General features: G+C 41.5%; 1 protein-coding gene across 3 annotated transcripts; it reads left to right on the forward strand.

Annotated features, from left to right (window-relative positions):
- The first annotated feature begins 1,059 nt into the window (after positions 1–1,059).
- LOC126267395 (synaptic vesicle membrane protein VAT-1 homolog) lies at positions 1,060–15,850 on the forward strand. Of its 3 annotated transcripts, XM_049972593.1 has the most exons (8): positions 1,203–1,233; positions 2,788–2,842; positions 3,450–3,524; positions 4,383–4,574; positions 4,651–4,861; positions 8,645–8,899; positions 11,885–12,129; positions 12,202–15,850. In XM_049972593.1, the coding sequence occupies exons 2-8, from the start codon at positions 2,804–2,806 to the stop codon at positions 12,469–12,471; spliced, it is 1,287 nt and encodes a 428-aa protein (XP_049828550.1). In that variant the 5' UTR covers positions 1,203–1,233; positions 2,788–2,803; the 3' UTR covers positions 12,472–15,850. The 3 variants fall into 3 exon arrangements, with proteins under 3 accessions (XP_049828552.1, XP_049828550.1, XP_049828551.1); XM_049972595.1 differs by lacking the exon at positions 1,203–1,233 and adding an exon at positions 1,060–1,182 and having other exon boundaries at positions 11,885–12,823; XM_049972594.1 differs by lacking the exon at positions 1,203–1,233 and adding an exon at positions 1,240–1,493 and having other exon boundaries at positions 11,885–12,823.
- The last annotated feature ends 5,024 nt before the right edge of the window (positions 15,851–20,874 follow it).

The following is a 20,874-nucleotide window of genomic DNA, read 5'->3' on the forward strand; positions in this document are numbered from 1 at the left end:
CAATTTCAAAAAAATAGTTCAGACAAAATAGGTTCCAACAGCAAGTCGCTGATTGCAGTAGACTCGAAATATCCCGAAGCGGGAAATAAACAGTGCTTTACTCCAATTTGGTCCACGAAACTATTAGCCATACTCAAATGAAAATATATGAGTCCAGAAACGTTCAAGTCTCCAACATCTACGATGTGTATATGCAGACTGAAGCGATGAATGGAAATTTGTACCAAGTCTGGGATTCGAACCCAGGTCCCCTGCTCAGTAGGCAGATCCAATAAGCAGTACGCCACCCTATCTATGCATCTTCGAATTATTTGAAGCGTAGATATGTCTTTATATAGAGAATCAAACGCCGTTTCTGTTTTTTCCTAATCTTGTTATTCTACGTCCCAAGTTTCTGACTTGAATTTCCTACATAAACGCTGAAGGAAGATATGAGCTATATGGCTACCTGGTTGAACTGACAACTTCATTTGGATAACAGATCAAATACCATCATTCGGCAGATAGGAATCGAACAAGACCTTTTATTCAAATAAAGAATATTCTCATTGAGACACAGTTCCCAACACACAGTGCACTACACAAGTACGTAAAATTCTCTCATATAGCTTAATATGATGCCCTGTACGGTAGGAACAAAGTCTCAATAAACTGTTTTAGTGAACTAAAATATGTTGTTTTATATCTGTGTGGCCAAAAGATGATTATTTACTGAAACTAACTAACAGCTTAATGTCGAATTCAGGTTAACGTTAATTATCGGTATCAAAACGTGAAATATACCATGCCATTTCTTGTAGAACTTTCACTCTATGATCACTAAATTTCTAAAAGTAGTGCTCCCGTTAAATTCTGCAATCTTAAAAGCACAAAAATATTCTTTACAGGATTGCACATGTTATCCATTTTTGACGATTACTGCTCTTTAAAGCAACAGATACATCCCAGCACACTATGGAAGGTGGATGCAAAAATACAGTAGGAATTCTGTGCTCCATCACAGCGGAATCGGTCATCTTCTACACGGCCATTGGCAGCACATACCCAGCTGTACCCTGGGTCACTTCCTCTGCGCTAGAGGGCAGTTGCTTTGTTTTGACAGGAACTCAGTTTTCCGTCACATGACTGCCCGTCGTCGAATCATCGTAGCCCGGACACGCCCAGGTTGCACGATATATAAAGGTACACACGGAAATATTTTTCTGCAGTTGCGTTTTAGTGCACAGTTCCACTGTAAGTATTATTTAAGATGTACCGTAATGTGTTGGTTTTATTACGAAGGGCTCTTTTGACTGAGTGTAAAGGATAGTTCTTGAAATTTTAAGGTTACTTAAGAAAGTGGATTAGTGGTATTTTGGGTTGGAAGTGCGTACACTGACGAAGTATGGCTATATTTTATTGTAAGCCTAATGCAGCAGTAAGAAGTTAGTGAAAGCGTTCACTCGTGGTTGATCGTGAAAGTACTCCAAAATAGTAGGCGTTGAGGTGTAAAGGTAAATGTTCAGGGTCATCATTCAAATTGTTTAGCTTTCTGAAATCGTGTTAATACGGAGTTTAAACACGAAGTTGTTCAGATTCTCACACTTTTTAAAATGATGCAGAGAAATTTTTGGGGGGAAATTCTTTATGGTCTACGGTAGTTAAATGCAAGGTGCTGGGTTTGATTTCAGACTCTGCTGGCAGTGTTCTGTTAGGCAGCTTCCCGATATCATAGCTGTGTAGTGAAAGATTCAGAGATCTGGTTATCTCGGTGATGGAGAAATAAAAATTGGTTGTATTCATATCAGATAACGGAATTTTGCCACACTATTCGTGGCTTCATTTTCATGACAATTACCGAACCTCCATGTCATGTCTTCTAAAGTAGCAAACTGTTTCGTCCCCGTAGGCTGCCTTATTCTTTGATTGGGCGACTAGATTGCTACGATTGTGTGACTATTTTAAAGTAGTACAGAACGGTCTCCAGGCATAATACAAAATATCCAACAGCAGTACATCATGCAAGAGCCCAATGCGTCATTGTAGCAAGTGTGCTGCTATGATTTATAGTATGAAGGCAACGAATTTTTCACAGGCACCACTTTAAAAATTACTGACACTCGCAATAGCAAGTTTTGACGAAATGAGACTGACAAACGAAGAAAAGAAATGGCATTGTTTCGCATTGTTGCGTCATCGCGATCTTGTTCACGCTTACTATTATGGAGAATGACATTTTACCAAAAACCTGAAACGTAGAGATGGAAAACTAGTAAATGGGAATAAAGTAGGTATTTCTGTAACTGAAAGAATAACCTAGTTAACCAGATACACACACTGTGTGTGACTAGTGTATTGAAACATAGTAATAAAATATAGGGAACTGCTTCGACAGGACACCCACCTTAAGCCACAAATGGTGATATTAACGAAATGAAAGATGCATTTCAGCCAAAGGGCTCATCTTAAGGTGCTTTGTCAATGTCAGCTTTACATCATTTCGTTCGTTACTTTTAGTTGTAGACGTATGGTTCTGGATAGTATTTATGTACAAATACACAATGCAAACGTTCTGTGCCTTCGGCAGGTAATGCTCTTGCTATTAAGGGACTGTTCAAAATCCGCCTTCAAGGCTTTGCATGGCTAAAATTCAACCCGCTATCTGTGATAGGGTACATGGTACTTTCTAAAACCGTAGTTGGTGGAACACACAGCATTTATGCCCACAAACCATGAGGCTGCAAAGCTCATACGCAGTATGTAATAGATTCTTCACCATTAATTACGCTGTCTGGTTTGTTTTTCTAGGTAGGTACCGGCAACCATGGATCTGCTTCCTCTGCAGTTTGCCGCGCCTAGTGTGGTAAGGCACCGTGACAGTAACAATACAGAATGTTCTATTTTCACTTGAAATACTATGCCAGAGAAGTTTAATATCGGTTATTTATTGATAGTATATGTTTCCACAACGGAATGTTGTGGAATAATTTAGCAGCTCCACATGTCTTAAACGGCTTAACGTTGTGTAATGCTGACGTACGAGTCAAAAGTCTTAGTATAGAATCTAGACCTTGTGTCTAGACAATCTAAACGGCCATTTAACTGCTGTTAAGGTGTTACATGCTTCTCGACCCGCCTGCAACACGTTGGTGTGCTACTGTCGTAGGTAGTTCACTGCTTCATACGAACTTTCATAATAGATTTAATGTAGAAATAGGCTACGGTGAAGATTCTGTGTCGGGGGTGACTTAAATTTCTTAAATGTTTATGGACCTTAGACTGCAGGTTTGCACCAAATAATCACTGAGGTATACCGACGCATTTTGCGTGTTACTGTTCATCAGTGGCTTAATAAAAGGAAGCGAAACGTCTGATAGAAGAAATACCGCCTTCGTTCAGTTGCAGGCGGTTCGAATAAAATGTATTTAAATAGTTGATTGCAAATAGTGATGTAAGAAAAATGTTTGCAGATTCCTTCAACTGACCTCACGCGTCCGGTACCGTCAGTCACACTAACAGCGCATGGCAGTATCAGCAGAATAAAGGTAAGCCAACGTATCGTATTTCTTTTAAATGGTAAAATGTTTCTTCTGCCACATACGAGTTGATGTAATTAGGTGCCTTTCAAGAACCATAGATACTAACTGGACTCGCAAACTCTGCTCCTGAGCGAGTTACCAATAGGAAAAAGCGTAAAACAGCGCTGTAGCAAAATGGTTTGTCCTCAGACGCAAAACTCCAATTGTGGCATAACTGGCGACATGTTGTATTAGTAATGACGTCAATATTTATTTTTTTTTCGTGGTCGTTGCACTCAGAATACCGCTTCCATTCTCAAGGAGCTGCTATCCTGTTTACGAAAGTATTATTCAAATGTTGTCTATTCAGACCTCATCACTGCAGCCTCTCACTAACCTTCAGAATGAGAACCCTCCTGTGTCGAAATGAAATTCGGGCGACAGCGTGAGTTTTCAAACTTTACAACTGCAGAGTAAGAATGAGATAGCGATAATTGTCTTTTGCAATGAATGAGCCGTGGCTTAATCTGCTTGAAGCACAAACCCCGTAACTTCCATCGCCACTTGCCCGTAATCGCCTTGTCTTCAGGCACAGTAAATTACTGAACGTTGCCGAGTGTCTTCATGGAAAATGACTCCCAGGAGCTAAGCACGAAACTTTGTCCGCCCACTGAACACGGAGTAACAGTATTAACCCTTTTGCCTGCCTATTCTCTTCAGTGATTCTTCCACAAACATATTTGATGCCTCTTCATAGATGAGGTAGTACGAAGCTTGTCCACTTCTGCTAATAACCTGAATTTGGGACCTTGTTACCCTGCAAAATGTTTCAACGAATGTCCAGTCGTGACAGGCTCGAAATACAGTCGCATATTCGTGTCGCAGGTAACAGAGGCGGCACTACAGAAAGATGTTTGCGACGACCACGTCGAGGTTGAAGTCCATTACTGCGGCCTAAACCTCACGGACCACTACTTGCGCTTGGGTATAATAAGGAACAGACTGTTCCCGGTTATCATGGGCAGCGAATGTTCCGGCATCGTGACACGTGTGGGCAGTGCAGTCACCGATCTGCAGGTAAGGCACGATTTCTTATTCCCATCAATGCTGTAGTTTTCGAGAGTAAAGCTAATGTTCTAATATTCTGTTACAGGAGGGCCAGAAGGTGCTGTGTCTGCAAATGCAAGGTGGTCTGTTTAGGCATGTTGTCCACGTCGAACGCAAGTACTGCTTTCCGCTGCCGGAAGATATTAGCCTAAAAGATGCCGTCAGTCTTGGTCTAAACTTCGTTGTGGCCCACTTCTGCCTGTATAAATTCGGATGCCTTGCGAAGGCGGAAAAAGTATTTATGCAGTCGGTCGCAGGTAAACTTTGATGCAATTTTCACTAGGCTCATTCTCGTATGCTAGTGCATATTTCTGTTCCATTTTCCATGTGTTCGAAAAAGTATCAGACCTTTAAGCGCTGATAGAAAGCACTGAAGCTTAAATTGTCATAGGAACAGAAAGGCGCAGGTAAATTTTGCCGAAATTTTTATTGGCGCTAACAGTCTTCAGGAAGGGTGGATTAAATTAAGTAGGTGGTGGTGTGTTTGTGTCTCTTGGCAGTAGGTATCTCTTGCGAATTACTACGGGGAAAGGATATCCTAAACAGCTGTACCAAAATAATTGGCTCCTTCTACCGACCCCCAGCTCAGATAAATAGTAGCTGAACAGTTCAAAGAAAATTTGAATCTCGTTACAAATATAATAAAGTTATAATTGATGGAGACTTCATTCTGCCCTCGATTTGTTGGCGAAAATAAATGTTCGAATCCGATGGTAGACGGGAACTTTGTTCCGAAACGGTACTAAATGCTTTCTCTGAGAATGACTTGGTCCAATTAGTTCATGGGCCCACACGAATTGTAAACGGTTGCGAAAACACGCTTGACCTCTTAGCCACAAATAATCCTGATCTAATAAAGCGTCATGACGGATACAGGGATTAGTGAACACAAGGTCATTGTAGCGTGTCTATGAACCATATCAACCAAAACCACTAAAAAGAAGCGCAAAATATATCTAAAACAGCAGGTAAAAATTCGCTTGATTCCTTCATGAGTGGGTCTAATCTAATTATGTAACCGTAGACCAGATGTGGCTCAAATTCGAAGATGCAGTATCGACAGCAATAGATAGCCATAGCAAATAATTTAATAAGCGACGGGAGTGTTACACCGTGGTACTGAAAACATCAGAACACTGTTGCAGAAGCAACGAAAAAAGCATACCAAATCCAGAAAAACGCAAACCCCAAGACTAGCTGAGTTTCACGGAAGCTCGAAATGCAGAGCGGGCGTCAATGCGAGATGCTTTCAATAGTTTCCACAACGAAAGTCTAGAAATATTGTAGGAAACCTAGAGATTCTGGTCATATGTAAAGTATACCAGTGGCAAAAACCGCTACCGTCACCGCGCGATAGCGATGGAAATGTTTGGGATGATGGTGCCGCTAAAACGGAGTTACTACATAGTTTCCGTAGTGTCTTCACGAGAGAGGATGAAGTAAATATTCCAGAACAAGTTATGTGTTGCGAAACAACTTAAATCAATTAAGGCAAGTCTTCCGGTCCAGATGGTATACCAGTCGGGTTCCTTTCTGAGTATGCAGACAGAATAGCGCCTTTCTTAGCAATCGCATACAACCGCTCACTTGACGAAAGGTTTGTTCCTAAAGGCTGGAAAGTAGCACGGGTTACACCGAAGTTCAAGAATGGAAATAGGTGCAACCCATTGAATTACAGACCCAGATCACTGACCAAAATTCGCAGTAGGATTTTGGAGCTTATACTGTACTGGTACATTATGAAATACCTTGAAGAAAAGACTTGATACATAACAGATTCAGAAAATACCGTTCTTGTGCAACACATGAAGTAATGTCTGCTGTCGACAAAGGATCTGATCGATTTGATACTCCGAGAAAGCTTTTGATATCGTTCCCGACAAGCGACTATTAACAAAAATTGGAGTATCGTCTCAGTTGACTGGATTCGTGATTTCCTCTCAGATCACAGTTGGTAGTGATAGACGATAAATCCAGTAGATCAGAAGTGATATCTGGCGTTCTGTAAGGTAGTGTCATAGGCCCTCTGCTTTTCCTGGTTTAAATAAGTGATCTAGGTCGTATTCTGAGCAGCCCCTTCTACTTTTAGCTGATGACGCTGTAATTCACCGTCTTGTAAACTCATCAGACGGTAAACTAGAGAATCTGTATGGTGCGAAAAGCGACAATTGGCACTGAATAAAAAGTGCGAGGTCGTCCACATGGGTACTAAGAGAAATCAGATATATTTAGGGTATACGATAAATCGCACGAATCTGAGGGCTGTCAGTTCTACTAAATACCTAGGAATTACAATTACGAGCAACTTAAATGGGAAAGACGACGTAGAAACCACGTAGGTGAAGCAGATGGCGCTATGTTAGCAGAACACATAGATGCAAGAGACAGCATACACTGAACTTGTCCGCCCTCTGTTGGAATATTGCTGCGCGGTATGGGATCTTGAACGGGTTGGATTGACGGAGGACATATAAAAATTGCACAGAAGGGTACCCCGTTTCATGTCATCGCGCAACAGGGGTGAATGTCATTGATAGGCGAGTTGGGGTGGGAGTCACTGCAACGAAGGCGGTTTTCTTTGCGACGAGATCTATTTGCGAAATTTCAATTACCAACAACATTTTGACAGCCACCTACATAGGGAGAAATGATCATAAAATAAGAGAAATCTGAGCTCGAGCGGAAAGATTTAGGTGTTGCTGTTCCCGCACGCCATTCGAGAGGGGAGTGGTATAATAGTAGAATGAAAACGATCTGATGAACCCTTTGCCAGGCACGAAGTGTGAATTGCAGAGTAACCGTGTGGATATAGACACACACCTGCCGTAGCGTAACAGCACAGCGACATTCTCATATGACGTCGAACATAAATTAACTGGGACAATGAGAGCATACAGGTACTCTTTTTCCGTCCTCGTTGACATCACAACAGAAAAGTGCACTAGCTACCACGATGAAACTGCCAGAGCACAAAATACAACTTCTATGTGGGAATTTGACACGTTGTCCAACCTTACGTTAGACTGCCACCGAAATTTTCATTCCATTATAACCGGTAGTGTCATAAACCTACCTCCTGTAGCCACCGAGAATGTCGGCTGTATTTTATACGGACAAAATATTCATTATCTGCAGCAGTCGTAAAGTAAAAGGACTAGAGACGGCGCACTGCAATATTTGCTCGGTCGCATCAATTCGAGCACACAGGCTGGTAATGCGAAAATGTTAACCAGTTCACTTACGTGTTGAAAACGTATAGGTCCACCAAATTACAGAAACTGAAAGAACAAGGAAAGGAATATCAAATGGAGACAGTGTTCCTGGTGTACTTACCGTTACGTGGTGAATAAAGACTACTGAAAAGTTTTGTAACTACCGTTTCAAGAGCATTTTAGAAAGTGTTAAATTTGAGATTAGGGATAACTCAGTCCTTCGGACAAGGCACAAGTACCATGTGAACACACTGCTCAGAAATTTAGTGGTGTTGTCCTCGTATAGTTGTCTGGGATTTTAGCTATTAGCATCCACACACGGGTGCACGGTTACGCGAAAATTGTGAAAGAGCTTTGGTTTCTAAATTTGGGTGAGATTGAAGTAAAAATAGGTGCACTGGATGTGGGGAAACTGGTTGTAATGTGTTTAGGATTTCTGATAAATCAAATAACGTTAATGACACTGAAAATGGTTTTAGGCGCAACATGGGATTGACATTAAGCACATACACTGTTTAATGGACTAAGGGACAGGACGTGCTGAAATAAATGCCTCGAACGTCCAAAGGCAGGTATGCTGGACTCGCACTCGTCCGGAATTGCACCCACTCATCAGCTTAGCGACTTCAGTATGGAATATTCGGATGTAAATAGCAATAATACAAATAAAAATCCTGCAACCAGCTGCAAAACAAAATTGGAACCTCTGGTGCTCTTGGGGCCAGGTGTGGCAGACTCAGAATTTGCTGCTCAATACTTAGTTGCATTACTTTAGCTCACTGGCGCTGAATCTTCATTAATTCGATACAAATTCCCGTCTCATTTCAGGTGGTGTCGGCACGGCACTCATCCAGCTTGCTCAGACCGTGGACGATGTGGAAGTTGTAGGGACAGCTTCAGAATCAAAGCACGAAAAGCTCCGTTCTCTTGGCGTGAAGCGGGTATTTCGTCATGACGACTATGAAACCGAAATACTGCAGAATTACCCTGAAGGTGTTGATATCGTGGTAAACACCAATGGTGGAAGCGATCTTGAGAAGTGCCTAAAAATTCTCCGACCTGTCGGGAAGTTGGTACTACTAGGTAAGTACAACAGAGAAACGGTGCAGTAACAATCGTGTTCGCTCTTACTACACTTAGCTTTTCTATGACGAGTAGGGCTGTCATTATACGTTGCCTGAATATAATAGCTCACATGCCAGAATGCTTTACTCCATCTCGTGGTATGGTGCGGATCCCGTGTAGAAAAATTTATTTTCGGTATCGGTTGAATACTTCCTTACATTAGTCTCAATTTCATAAATAGGACACGTCGCTAGTCCTTATTATCGTTGAGAGGCCAGTGAACTGCCACTGGTATGGCGTTGGGTGTGCTGTAATAGCGATAAAGGGCTGTCGATGCAGCCAGAGAGCAGCTGAAATTCCATAAATCGGGACGGAAGCTACGGGGACACTCTCCTTAGACTGGTTTGATACTATTTTAGTCTTTCCATCTCTGCTTAACGTACATCAACTATTGCCTTTTCGTATTTCTCTTAAACTGCCCCTGACTTACGAATTCCGTACCTTTCGGCTCTGTCGTGTTCGATAACTCCTTGCCTTTCCTTCTGATAAGGTGTATCCATGGACTTACATCCATGCTGTTAAATGCTTCGTGTTTCCTGTCCACTTGCCAACATTCTCAGGCAGAAACAGATTTCAAACGCCTAAAATTTTATCCCTACTTACGAAGCTCGCATAACTAGATGCACAGCTTTCACAAACAGTTTTGTATAGGCCAGTCGGCGACTAGTACCTAGTCGGTCATGGTAAACGGGTTTTTAAACCGTAGAATGTGCTATCAGTTTTGATCTTAGTCGGCCCAGGATGAAATAATTAAAATAAACGTTTGGTTTCAACCCATAGCCTTAGAATAAAACTTGGGTGGAAATTGAAATACCAGAATGAGTCGTTTAGTTACATCCATATTTACGTAAATGATCGTAGACCAAATATGCGAAACATGGAACGTGTCGAATAGATGGTTTTGCTAAGGGCGCTCGTACTAGATAGGAATGGAAGTCTTACCCTACTGAGTAGGGCACGTACCACCTTGTGAAGTAGTTCAAATGTGACAATGTTCATTCGAAAATTGGTTTGATTGCGTGTCGTACTACTTCGTCTAGAGAAGGGTGCTGTGTACTCCTCAGTACGACAGTTACAGATAGCGCCGAAAAAACTTTAAAACAGTGTGACGACGGAAACGTAGCCTCCACGGAGCATGTGATGACTTGCCCAACTGATATTGTTCAAAGGTGGGCTGAGGCGTGATAATTTTACTAAGTTAAACCATAAAACGACTTCAGGTCGAAAGTGTGCTGGTGAATAGCCGAAGGCAACAAAAGTAGTCTGACCAGTATAGAAAGATGGTGGTCCAATGGCGGGGAAAGCAGTGTGAACGTTCGTCAGCCTCTTCTGAATTAGTGAAGAACGTGACAGATGCTGCTACCGTGTCCGCTGGCGTTCATTGCGTGCAGCAATAATACCGTAGAGCCATCGTGCCCAAGATGCGGCACCCACTCCCCAATAATTGGGGAAGAGTTCTGATCCTGATACACCAGGACGGTGCCAGTACGATGTAGTGTCCAGATCATGCCACAATCCAGGACAAGGCTCATCTACATTTGGCGTGATACGTGGATTCCTTTGCTGAAGAAAAATGCAGAAATGTTCAACTGGCAAGTGCGTTCTTCTGGCCTGATTCTCGAGGAATATATTTTTGCTCCGTTGAGATCTATATGTTCAGGCTCTTCGCATGATCTAGGTGTTCCACACCAAACTGATTTCCAACTAGGAAAAACTACCTGCAAAGCTAATGTGTAGATACTAATCGCTCAATTATTAGATAGGTTGGGTTGGACTACGTAACTCACTGTAACATATTCATGGAACACCTATATCCCGCTAGCAGTATTACTGTTCGTGGCGGAGACCACTAAATTTATCGTTTGGCTGTCCTAGCCGCGAATGATGGGTGAGACACATAGCTGGTAAGCTTATGTGGACGCAACTATATAATTTTACGTTCATAATTTTCAGCGAGCGATACGCATTAGGAAGCAGTATATTGCAGCTTTTATTTCGGACATAGACATTGCTCCCAAAATTTCCCAACAAGATCTCGGCTCGAAGTGGCGCAGGACGATGGTTCAAACCCCATCCGGCCAACCTGATTGAGGTTCTCCATTTCCCTAAACCGCTTCAGGCAATGCTGTAATGCAAATCTGGGTACGTGCTGTTTCGATTCTGAAAGGAAACTTCTGGAGAAGCAAGCGATTTGGATGAAATACTAACATATTTTAGATCCATTTCTGCTTATTCAGGACTGTGATAGGGTTGAAGCGTATCCACGCCAGTAACGAGATGCACGATTGTGTGAGCAAAATGCGGATTTGGTTTGAAATACATCCTGTAAAATGCTGGGTGACTGACCACTCAGTGGTTCATCCAAGTGTCTGTTTCGCAGTTCATCCTGATATGCGACTTTACCTATACTAAAAGGTACTTAGTGAAAAAATTCTTCTGTATTGTTGAGATCCAAAGGTTAGAGGAAAAATCGTACATACGAGATCAACCTAGTAAACTGGGAAACAAGTAGTAGTTTGGAGCATAAACTGGAATACTGAATAGGATTATCCTCCGCAAGTTTCTCTTTCACTACTTGATCGCTAGGACCAAGCGAGATTAACTGTTGGCCTGCCCTTTATCCCTACTCTCCTTCTACGAGTATGGCAAGGATTCTTTCCGTTGCTTCGGCAGATTGGTGGAACCAGTTATTTGTAGCCCCGTGTTTGACTTACCTCCTTGTTCTCCGGCCTGATAAGTTGCAAGCGTGCGCTGTTACTTAAAAGTTGGGCGTAGTAAGAGTGCAGGTATTCATAAACGGCCCTGATCATGTACTCCACTAGTTGCTAAACACGGTTCTCTTACCGATATTCAGTGGCTTAGAGGGGTTAGTAGTCGAATCCGTTGTATCAGCTCTTTGCCGTATGCTTTCCTAGCATACTTTATTGATGGCATTTTTTTCAGGGTCGAACAGCACAGCTACATACTCAAAATACACATCATGGGGGTTAATGCGACCTAAATGGGATGGCGGATCGGTGTCCTCTGCGGATGTAGTTAGTAAAAACTACTGCATAGCAGGAGTGAACATTGGCATGTGGTTAGACCTTCATCCGGAGGCAGTGCAGCGATCTCTAAATGAAATATTTAAGCTGTATTCCAGTGGCAAAATACAGCCCTGTATTCATGTTGTTCTGCCCTTCGAAGATGTGAGTACCCTGTGCTAAGTATTTATAAACTTCCTAGGAAAAGTCTCCTCTGTAACATTTGCATACTTGCAGGTGGCTGAAGGCATGACGCAATTATGCAGACGTGAGAACTTGGGAAAAGTGATTCTGGAGGTCAAGCAGAAGACAGCTGAGACACCAGCTGTGGAAGTTGAAACTGCGGTAGAGCCACAGCCAGGAGCAGTGGAGGAGGCAAAAGCTGACCCAGAAGTTCAGAAGGAAGACTCCGCGCCTCCTGCGGAACCAACGGTGGTCGAACCCACTCACGTGGAACAAGCAGAAGAGACTGCCGCAGAGGATACGACTGATGTCAGCGCGCCTTGATAAGGCGCTGCTGGGAATTTCAGGCTATATGGTGCCGTCAGTACAAATACTTCAGCTAAAATTTTATGGTTTTAATGGCTCTTCGTAAAACGTTCGACAGCAGCAATTGCATATTATCCGGTGCTGTAAATTTATAAAGCCAAATAGCATTTTTAATGAAGTTAAATAATAAACAAAAATTAAGCTGCGAGTCACTCAATGTGTGAAACACCCCACCGCACAAACCTCGTGTACTGAACATGACGTACAGATCTGTACCGGTTCTCCGAAGGTAACATGTCAAACTTTAGGCACAGTAATTTTAACCTGTAAAGCTAGACCAGTGTGTAAACGCAGCCAAGTTACCTTGAGTGTGCAAAACAGGTAAATGGATGACACCATCCGAGTGCTGGGTACTTCATAATTTTCAGATATTGTTCGTGGTGACAGAACCATGTAAATTAACCTACTTTCCTTTGTCCAACTACATCCATTTCCGTGTCTGTTCTCCATCTTGCAGACATTTTTTCTGAGATACCGCAAGATTTTTTCAGATGACTTTCTTGGACGTTACGTTGCACATAACGTTGCTTTAAAAAAAAGTTAGTCTTAAAAATCAAGGAGAATGCTTTACGACTTGCCATAGCATCCTTTAGCTTTTCCGGTAGAATGATAAAGGGGTGTCAAAGCATATGAGATTACAGCACCATTTTGGCAATTAGACTAACGACAAGAAAGTAATATTCTGCTACGTAATTACTCAGAATTTCAGTCAGAGCAGCATATTTCTTAGCCCATTTTAGTGGCACTTACTTCCTGGTAGATTCATTAAACAATCTGAGGACAATCTGAGAATCTTAGATAATATGATTACTTTTAACCGAAAAATATTTACCGTTACTGCTTAAAACAACTTCGTTTTCGTACCTCAAATTCTCAATTTTCACCTTTACTTATGTAAACAAATCCTCAAGCTGAGAGGTATTAAGCCTCTTGCGTTATTCGTGTTCATAAAGTAGTATCAGTAATGCTGTCTCACTTTTTCTTAGTGTCAGACATTTGAACTGAAGGCTCTCGGTCGTATCATGTTCTTGAGCATCTTCCTTCATCTGTTGTATGTTACTCGTCTAATCATTTAACATTCCAGTTAACGCCCTACCTCTTACTCATTCCTTCCACTTTCCCTAGATAGATAAGAAATATCGAGCATCTACCTTGATTCAAATGTTGCAGAGTCACTGGCATTATGAAATTCGTACAATGAAGTTTGCCCGATGCGGGAGTACAAAGCATTCAGGTTTATTTCCGCTTAATTTCACTAGAAATAAAGGGAAAACAAGACCTCTGGAGTTCAAAAGCAAGACTACATAACGTGTAGCAACGGAGTGTAGTGGCCACAGGAGGTTTGGCCTTCAATTAGCGTCGTGACGCTCTTTGTGAGCAGAAAGATAGAGGTCGGAAGACAGTCAAAAACGTCTCGGCTAGATCAGTTGACGGCTGAAGTGTCTTTGAATATGTAACACGTCATTTTATTCTCTTTCGCTAGGCAGTCTTGCACATAAATGTTAGCATGCCGTACATCTCCTTTACATTTTAATGACACTGGTTTTGGAAGGGATACACAGTACAACGTGCCCGACCAAATTCATTTTGATATGTTTCAGATTATTTTGTTCTTCACGTTCATCATTCGTTACTGTCTACCTATCCAGTTTTTTTACATCCTTGAAATTATTTTGAGCCATAAGGAACTACACAGAACACGCTGACTACCGCGTTGCCAGAGCAAAGCCCCACACCCAAAGCACATCTTTAACTTTCTTACTAATACTTTGCACATGATAAACCTCATATGTCCGTTCTGAAGGCTTCGTTTCCCTCTCCGTATCATTTTTGCAGGAAATCTTCAATCTGCGATATGTTTGCGAAATAAGTGGTATCCTTTTCAAATTTATATGCATCTACGGTTAACCTTATTGGGTTGTCTCAAATATGCATTAAAAATATTTTCATGTTCCATGAAGATAAGACGGCTTATCTGCATATGCAATACTCCACGCCAACATTTGTTTCGCTCTTATTGTTTGAGCCACAAGTCCCTCCTGTAAGGCATTAAGAAAATGGAGTATTGTACCAACCTTGTATCTGGAGTCAGCATTCGGTTATTGGTTGCAGTTCCACTAATAAGCCGTCATCACCACAGGACTTCCGTATCCGTCCAGGCTGCGGTGAGTATCGGCAGCGAAACCAACGAACAGTAAATGCGAGGTGTCCTGCACCGGCCGTCGCATGTGACGCGCCAACTGCCCCCACAGCCACTAACCCGGATCTCAACAAATGTCTGCAGTAACCGTGCATCGATACAGGTGATCTCGTAGCTGGTTACAAAGGGGTGGGGTGGAACAGGTTTGTCTTGGAGCGCTGTGCGGATACGTGGTAGCGGATCGGTGCTGCTGCAAAGGAAGTCTGATACTTTGATATCAGGTGACCTAGCTGCACTTTGACAAGTCTCAAGCACAATTCTCCACTAGAATAATCAACCATTCTTAACGTGGAAACTTCGTTACAAAGATACACCTCACCGCTTTTGAATTTCCTTTTCATTTCCGTTAATGTATAGTAATATTTAATATGCTTGTATGACTAAATAGGTCTGATAAAGTAGTACTGCCTTGACATCAGTGGACAGAGGCAACTGTCAATGAAAATACAAAAGGGTATCTCTAAAAGCTGCTTCCGTTTCCCCAAAATGAATGTGTTCAACAGAAACTTCCACTGAAGCAACACACGGGTGGTAACGCTTAGATAACACAATCACAATGGCATTCATGTAACTATTTAGTAAGTTATTCTTGTATCGACTACATGGTGGTGTGGCAATGGACTTGTATAAAATTGTTTTAGCTTCTTTAAAGACGTTAAACATATTGGACTCTGTACAGTTCGTTTTTTACAATTTTTTGTACAAAGTGATTTAACAGGGAAATAACGAACCAGCCATGACAATAGAGTTTTTTTTATTCGCAACCACTTTCGGCGGTTCCGCGTGCCATCTCCCGGCCCCGTATGCACTACATTTATACATCAGTTTCTGGAAGTCGTGAGGTTGTATTTAAGGTGCTACCTGTGAAGAATTGTTTTCAGGTCTTCCAAGGAAGCATTTGAAATATGAAGTCACGGTTGCTAGAAACTGGTGCATAAATGAGGTGCATATGCGACATGAAAATGGCACACTGTATTTCCGAAACTGGTTGTGATAAAAAATAACTTTTCAAACTGCTCTCCTGTTTGGCGTTTTTCCTTGTTAAATTACTTGACAAATTGCTGTGCTGCGTCCACAATGGATAAGCATAGATCTTGTAAATTGATGACTACAAAAGATTACCTTTTTGCGTATGGAATAGTCAGTCAATTGTTAATTTTGACTTTAAATCTTATCTTCATAAAACAAATTTAAATCGCATAGTTACAGATGGGCTTTAAAGTAAATATTCCACTTAATACTTTGCTGTCAGGTTAGATTACGCTGGAACATAACAACCACCCAGAAAAAATTCTGAATCGGAGAATAAAATCGAATATGAGATGGGCGTCCAATAAGTAATCCAAAGTTTTTCTATAAGCAGGTTGGTTTTATTCAGGATTCAAACACACCGTGTTATTCCCAATCTTTTGACTACAAACCTTTTTTCAACGTAGTCTCCGTTCAGTGTGGCAGCAATATGTTGCCTTACAGTATGCTGGTATCGACGTGGAACCCAACGCCTTGCTGCATGATTGACGTCCTTGTCCTCCTGATACTACTTCCCACTGACTGCATCGTTCATTGGGATAAACAGATGTAAGTAGGAATGTGAGATTCGACCTGAAGCGGGGATGTGTATCAACGGGAGTCCCACTTTAGGGTTCGGAAGTTGAAGCCCTACCCATTTCCTAAAAAATACTTATAAAAATGGCCTAAAACACTTGTAAAAACACCTAAAGCCTGGAAAATGGGGCGGAAAATTAATTCAAATTATAATAAAAAAGTTCAGGTGGTATGCAACGTAGTGTGAAGAAAGGATAATACAAACGAAAAGCTTCTTTCAGGCATGTATTTTTTAGATTAATGTAGTATCAAAACCTAATCTTCGTGTTCGCTACAATGGATTTGGTGAATATGGCCACGTAGAATGAATTGAGGGAGCCTTTAATACACGTCTTGGAAAAAGTAATTAAAATTGGTATAACTGGGTTCGTATTTGGGTGAAACACACAGGTTCCAGGAAGTAGACTTCCAAAACCTTATGTTAGTTGGCGTAGCAATGTAACGATCATCTTTAGGTTTTTAGGTGCAGAGGATCTCGATTTTGATAGTTAGTTCTGCTTATTACAGGAAACATACTTGAGGTGAGCTATGATGGTTCGAACTGAGTTTATCCCGAACTAGTCGAAAGAAGGCGAAGTTGCAAATAGTCATTCATAGCCAAAATAAATAATCCAGAAAAATCCCAAAAAGCATAAAAAAAGATAAAATCCACTATTTTCTGGCCTGCAACGACCAAAATGTATACATATCACTGTGGGCCTCGTTTTGTGATACTAGAGTAGAAAAGAACAATCCATCAATTTCCGTGTCCTAATGAATGCGCGCAGAACAAACCGCTACGTAGGGTAGCACAGAGGGAAAACGGGCAGGTAAACAAGACTCCTTTGCCCTGCTTGCGTCGGGCAAGCTTAGCTTGGTTGTGAGTAAAGCACCTGGTAATTCTGCTGGTATCGTGCGCCAGCTGTTCGGCCTGGCCATCAGCAAGCATGGGAGGATTAAAAGCGATATATGTGCATCCCTATACGACGCGCTTCTGCGGTACAAAAGTTGGATGCGTCGGCTCACACCGGGCGGTAAGTCGTCGGATGCTAAGGCTGAGATTTCATGGCAGAGAAACACACCGTTGCGAGCTACGGAAAGCGACTGTGCAGTTCGTACTAACGGTGTGGCGGTGATGCAGTGTGGAGTAACACAGTATTGTATGTTACCGAGAAGTTGATGTTGGTTTTGTAGCAAAATAAAGGCATGCTACTTGTTATTGTTTTCGTTGTAATTGACAGTACAACTGCATTTTTCTGTTCTTGAATCTAGGTCCACTGACCTTTGCTAATGCGCAGGGCTGCAAAATAATTTCAGTGTATCAGAAAGTTTGTTCTGTACAGTTAAGATGAATATACGATTTCATTTGCGAAATTCCAATTCCCAAGCAAAATGAGAAGTCAACCCTTCCAATGATAAGAAAACTTTAACTTCGAATGCCAAAGGCTTGATGAAATGCATACGAAAGAGAAATAAACACTTGAACAGACGCAGTGTGTCACGTTGGGACGGATTTTGGAACAGCAATACAAAGCGTATCTCCATTGTATACAATTACCTTATTGCGAATAATGTGCAGAAATAATGACTGTCTGTTGGTCAGAATTTTTGAGCTGCAGAGCAAAGCCATAACTTTATTCACAGGACTTTATCTACGAGTCAACAACGTAAATTTAATCTACCTATTAAAATGCAAGTGCATCTATTTATTGGCACACAAAGCTCACAGGAGAATGTTGTATCCCGCTGCCTGAATTTCACCTAAATTGAAGAGCTTACAGACGTGTTTCCGGTTTAGCACAGACAGTGTCCTATTTCAAAATACAGAGAAAAGGGACTGGTCATCTCATTAGAAACTGCTTGTTCTAAATCAGTTGCTCAATTTATATGAAATAATGAAGACATATTTAAGCAAAATTAACTTTTATTCGATCCAATCACACCGCAATTTAATAGGTGAGTCACTAACCACCCTTAATATATGAGGGCTGCTCCTTCGTGGTTGACACCACGTTTCCTCTCATATTAGCCCCCCCCCCCCTTTAACAATTCATCCAATAAAAATTCAACAGTTCATACACAGATGTACAACGCAATAACAATATCGCTTTTTTTCCCCTTCCAATCACGCCCTAACATATTTTTTGGAAAAACAAAACGCGGATCTTCTGTTGCTGAATGTCTCTCGATAAAAAACTTCTCATTGCAGTCACTTCGTGAGACTATGTAGGAGGTAGCAATAAGTTTGCTCACAACGCCTAGAAGAAGAGGCATGGAGATCACCTCTCAGCCCCTCTTTTGTCAGAGTCTCGCTTGGCCTCCATATTCTCACCATTCACGTATCTTCCAATCTTGGATATATGGCATTTGAATCTACGTTATTGACGAGTAAGACTACATCTAGACGTCCGCAGTGAAGTCGCAGAGCCCTGATAATTCTCTCGAAATCGCACCACACTGCGACAGCACTGTTCCATTACTTAGCAAGCTCTCTACCTAGAAGTGTCACACTGTATATGTGATCACTACGATAGTCCAAATAGCAGTGAAACGTGCGCTTCTTACAAAATCGGGGAAATTAACCACGATACCTGTATTTACAAGCGTCGTATTGACGAATTTATTCCCTTCGGTGAGGAATCTACATTGCATTGGCAAATGTGGATGTTCTAATAACTGTCAGCTGGGATGCGTCCATACCAGGCAAATGCAGTACACTTTCTATCTACTATTAGTTAATCCTATCTAGTAATGATCCTATATCACGCAGATATAGCAGAGAAGAAGGCAAACAAGTACGGTCTATGAGATCTTATTCGATTTATTTTGTATGGATTTGCTGTATCTTTGAAGTGTTGAGGGAGTATATCACAGTGTTCACCCCATCCATCCATGTGATGCAAACGATGCTGTAATCACATTATTCGTCTCCATTTCTGAGTATATAGAAGATGCGACACGTTAAATAATATCGGGATTTTATTCAATTCCTAGATGGAATTATGCTACAATATTTCGAAGAAACGAATCACTTTTGGTGCGTCGCAAACGCCATACAGACACCTCAAGTTTGCGGTAACGTTTATTTTTCCTCTTTTTAAGAACGGTGTCCGACTATACCAGTAGATGTAGCTTATATTAGTGTCTGCTAGTAAATATCCGGATATTGCCGATCTGATTGCATATCGCAAAAGAGGTCCTGGCGTGTCCCATGAAATCTTCCGCACGTTGATCCAGAATTTAACAGTAGATTTATTTCTTGCTTCTGAGGTTTTCTTTGATGTTGCTTGTAAGGAAAGGGTGGTGAAACCAAGTCATCATCCACTGACCGAAACAAAATTTGGTTGGATTTTGTCTCGTAGGATACCTTCAGCTACATACAACATGCCTCGTTCCACAGTAACCTCGTGCTTTGTTAGAGGTGACAATTCAAATTCCAAACTTCAAAGGTTTGGGGATTTAGAGGACCTGTCTACGGTTATGTTGAAGAAAGAAACAAAGGCAATTAGATAATTGCAGCATCCAAGAAGAAATCTTGGGGAGACTTTGGAAACAGGTTGGAGACCTTGAGTCAAGCTGCTGGTAAACCATTCTGGAGTGTAATTAGCAGTCTTCGAAAGGGAGGTAAGAAGGAAATGACAAGTATTTTGGACAGGTCAGGAAAACTGCTGGTGAATTCTGTGGATGCTTTGGGCAGATGGAGGGAATATTTTGAAGAGTTGCTCAATGTAGGTGAAAATACGATGAGTAATGTTTCAGATTTCGGGGTAGAATGGGATAGGAATGATGATGGAAGTAGGGTCACATTTGAGGAAGTGGAGAAAATGGTCAATAGATTGCAGTGCAATAAAGCAGCTGGGGTGGATGAAATTAAATCGCAACTCATCAAATACAGTGGAATCTCAGGTCTTAAATGGCTACACAGGATAATTGAAATGGCCTGGGAGTCGGTACAGGTTCCATCAGACTGGACAGAAGCAGTAATCACACCAATCTTTAAACATGGAAACAGAAAAGATTGTAACAACTACAGAGGTATCTCTTTAATCAGCGTTGTGGGGTAATATCTTCTCAGGTATTGTTGAAAGGAAAGTGCGAGTACTAGTTGAGGACCAATTGGATGAAATTCAATGTGGGTTTAGGCCTCTTAGAGGTTGTCAGGACCAGATCTTTAGTTTACGACAAATAATGGAGAAGTGTTATGAGTGGAACAGGGAACTGTATCTATGCTTTATAGATCTAGAAAAGGCATTTGACCGGGTTCCTAGGAGGAAATTATTGTCTGTTCTACGAGATTATGGAGTAGGAGGCAAACTTTTGCAAGCAATTAAAGGTCTTTACATGGATAGTCAGGCAGCAGTTAGAGTTGACGGTCAATTGAGTTCATGGTTCAAAGTAGTTTCAGGAGTAAGACAAGGCTGCAACCTGTCTCCACTGTTGTTCATATTATTTATGGATCATATGTTGAAAACAATAGACTGGCTGGGTGAGATTAAGATATGTGAACACAAAATAAGCAGTCTTGCATATGCGGATGACTTAGTTGTGATGGCAGATTCGATTCAAAGTTTGTAAAG

This window comes from Schistocerca gregaria, chromosome 4 (assembly GCF_023897955.1).
Source record: "Schistocerca gregaria isolate iqSchGreg1 chromosome 4, iqSchGreg1.2, whole genome shotgun sequence".
Lineage (NCBI taxonomy): Eukaryota > Metazoa > Arthropoda > Insecta > Orthoptera > Acrididae > Schistocerca > Schistocerca gregaria.

Excerpts from the sequence above, each read along its gene's own strand:
- LOC126267395 (XM_049972593.1), top strand. The coding sequence starts at position 2,804 with ATGGATCTGCTTCCTCTGCAGTTTGCCGCGCCTAGTGTG. Across the intron at positions 4,575-4,650 it reads GTGCAGTCACCGATCTGCAG|GAGGGCCAGAAGGTGCTGTG; the intron begins GTAAGGCACGAT and ends ATTCTGTTACAG. Across the intron at positions 8,900-11,884 it reads CGGGAAGTTGGTACTACTAG|GGTCGAACAGCACAGCTACA; the intron begins GTAAGTACAACA and ends CATTTTTTTCAG.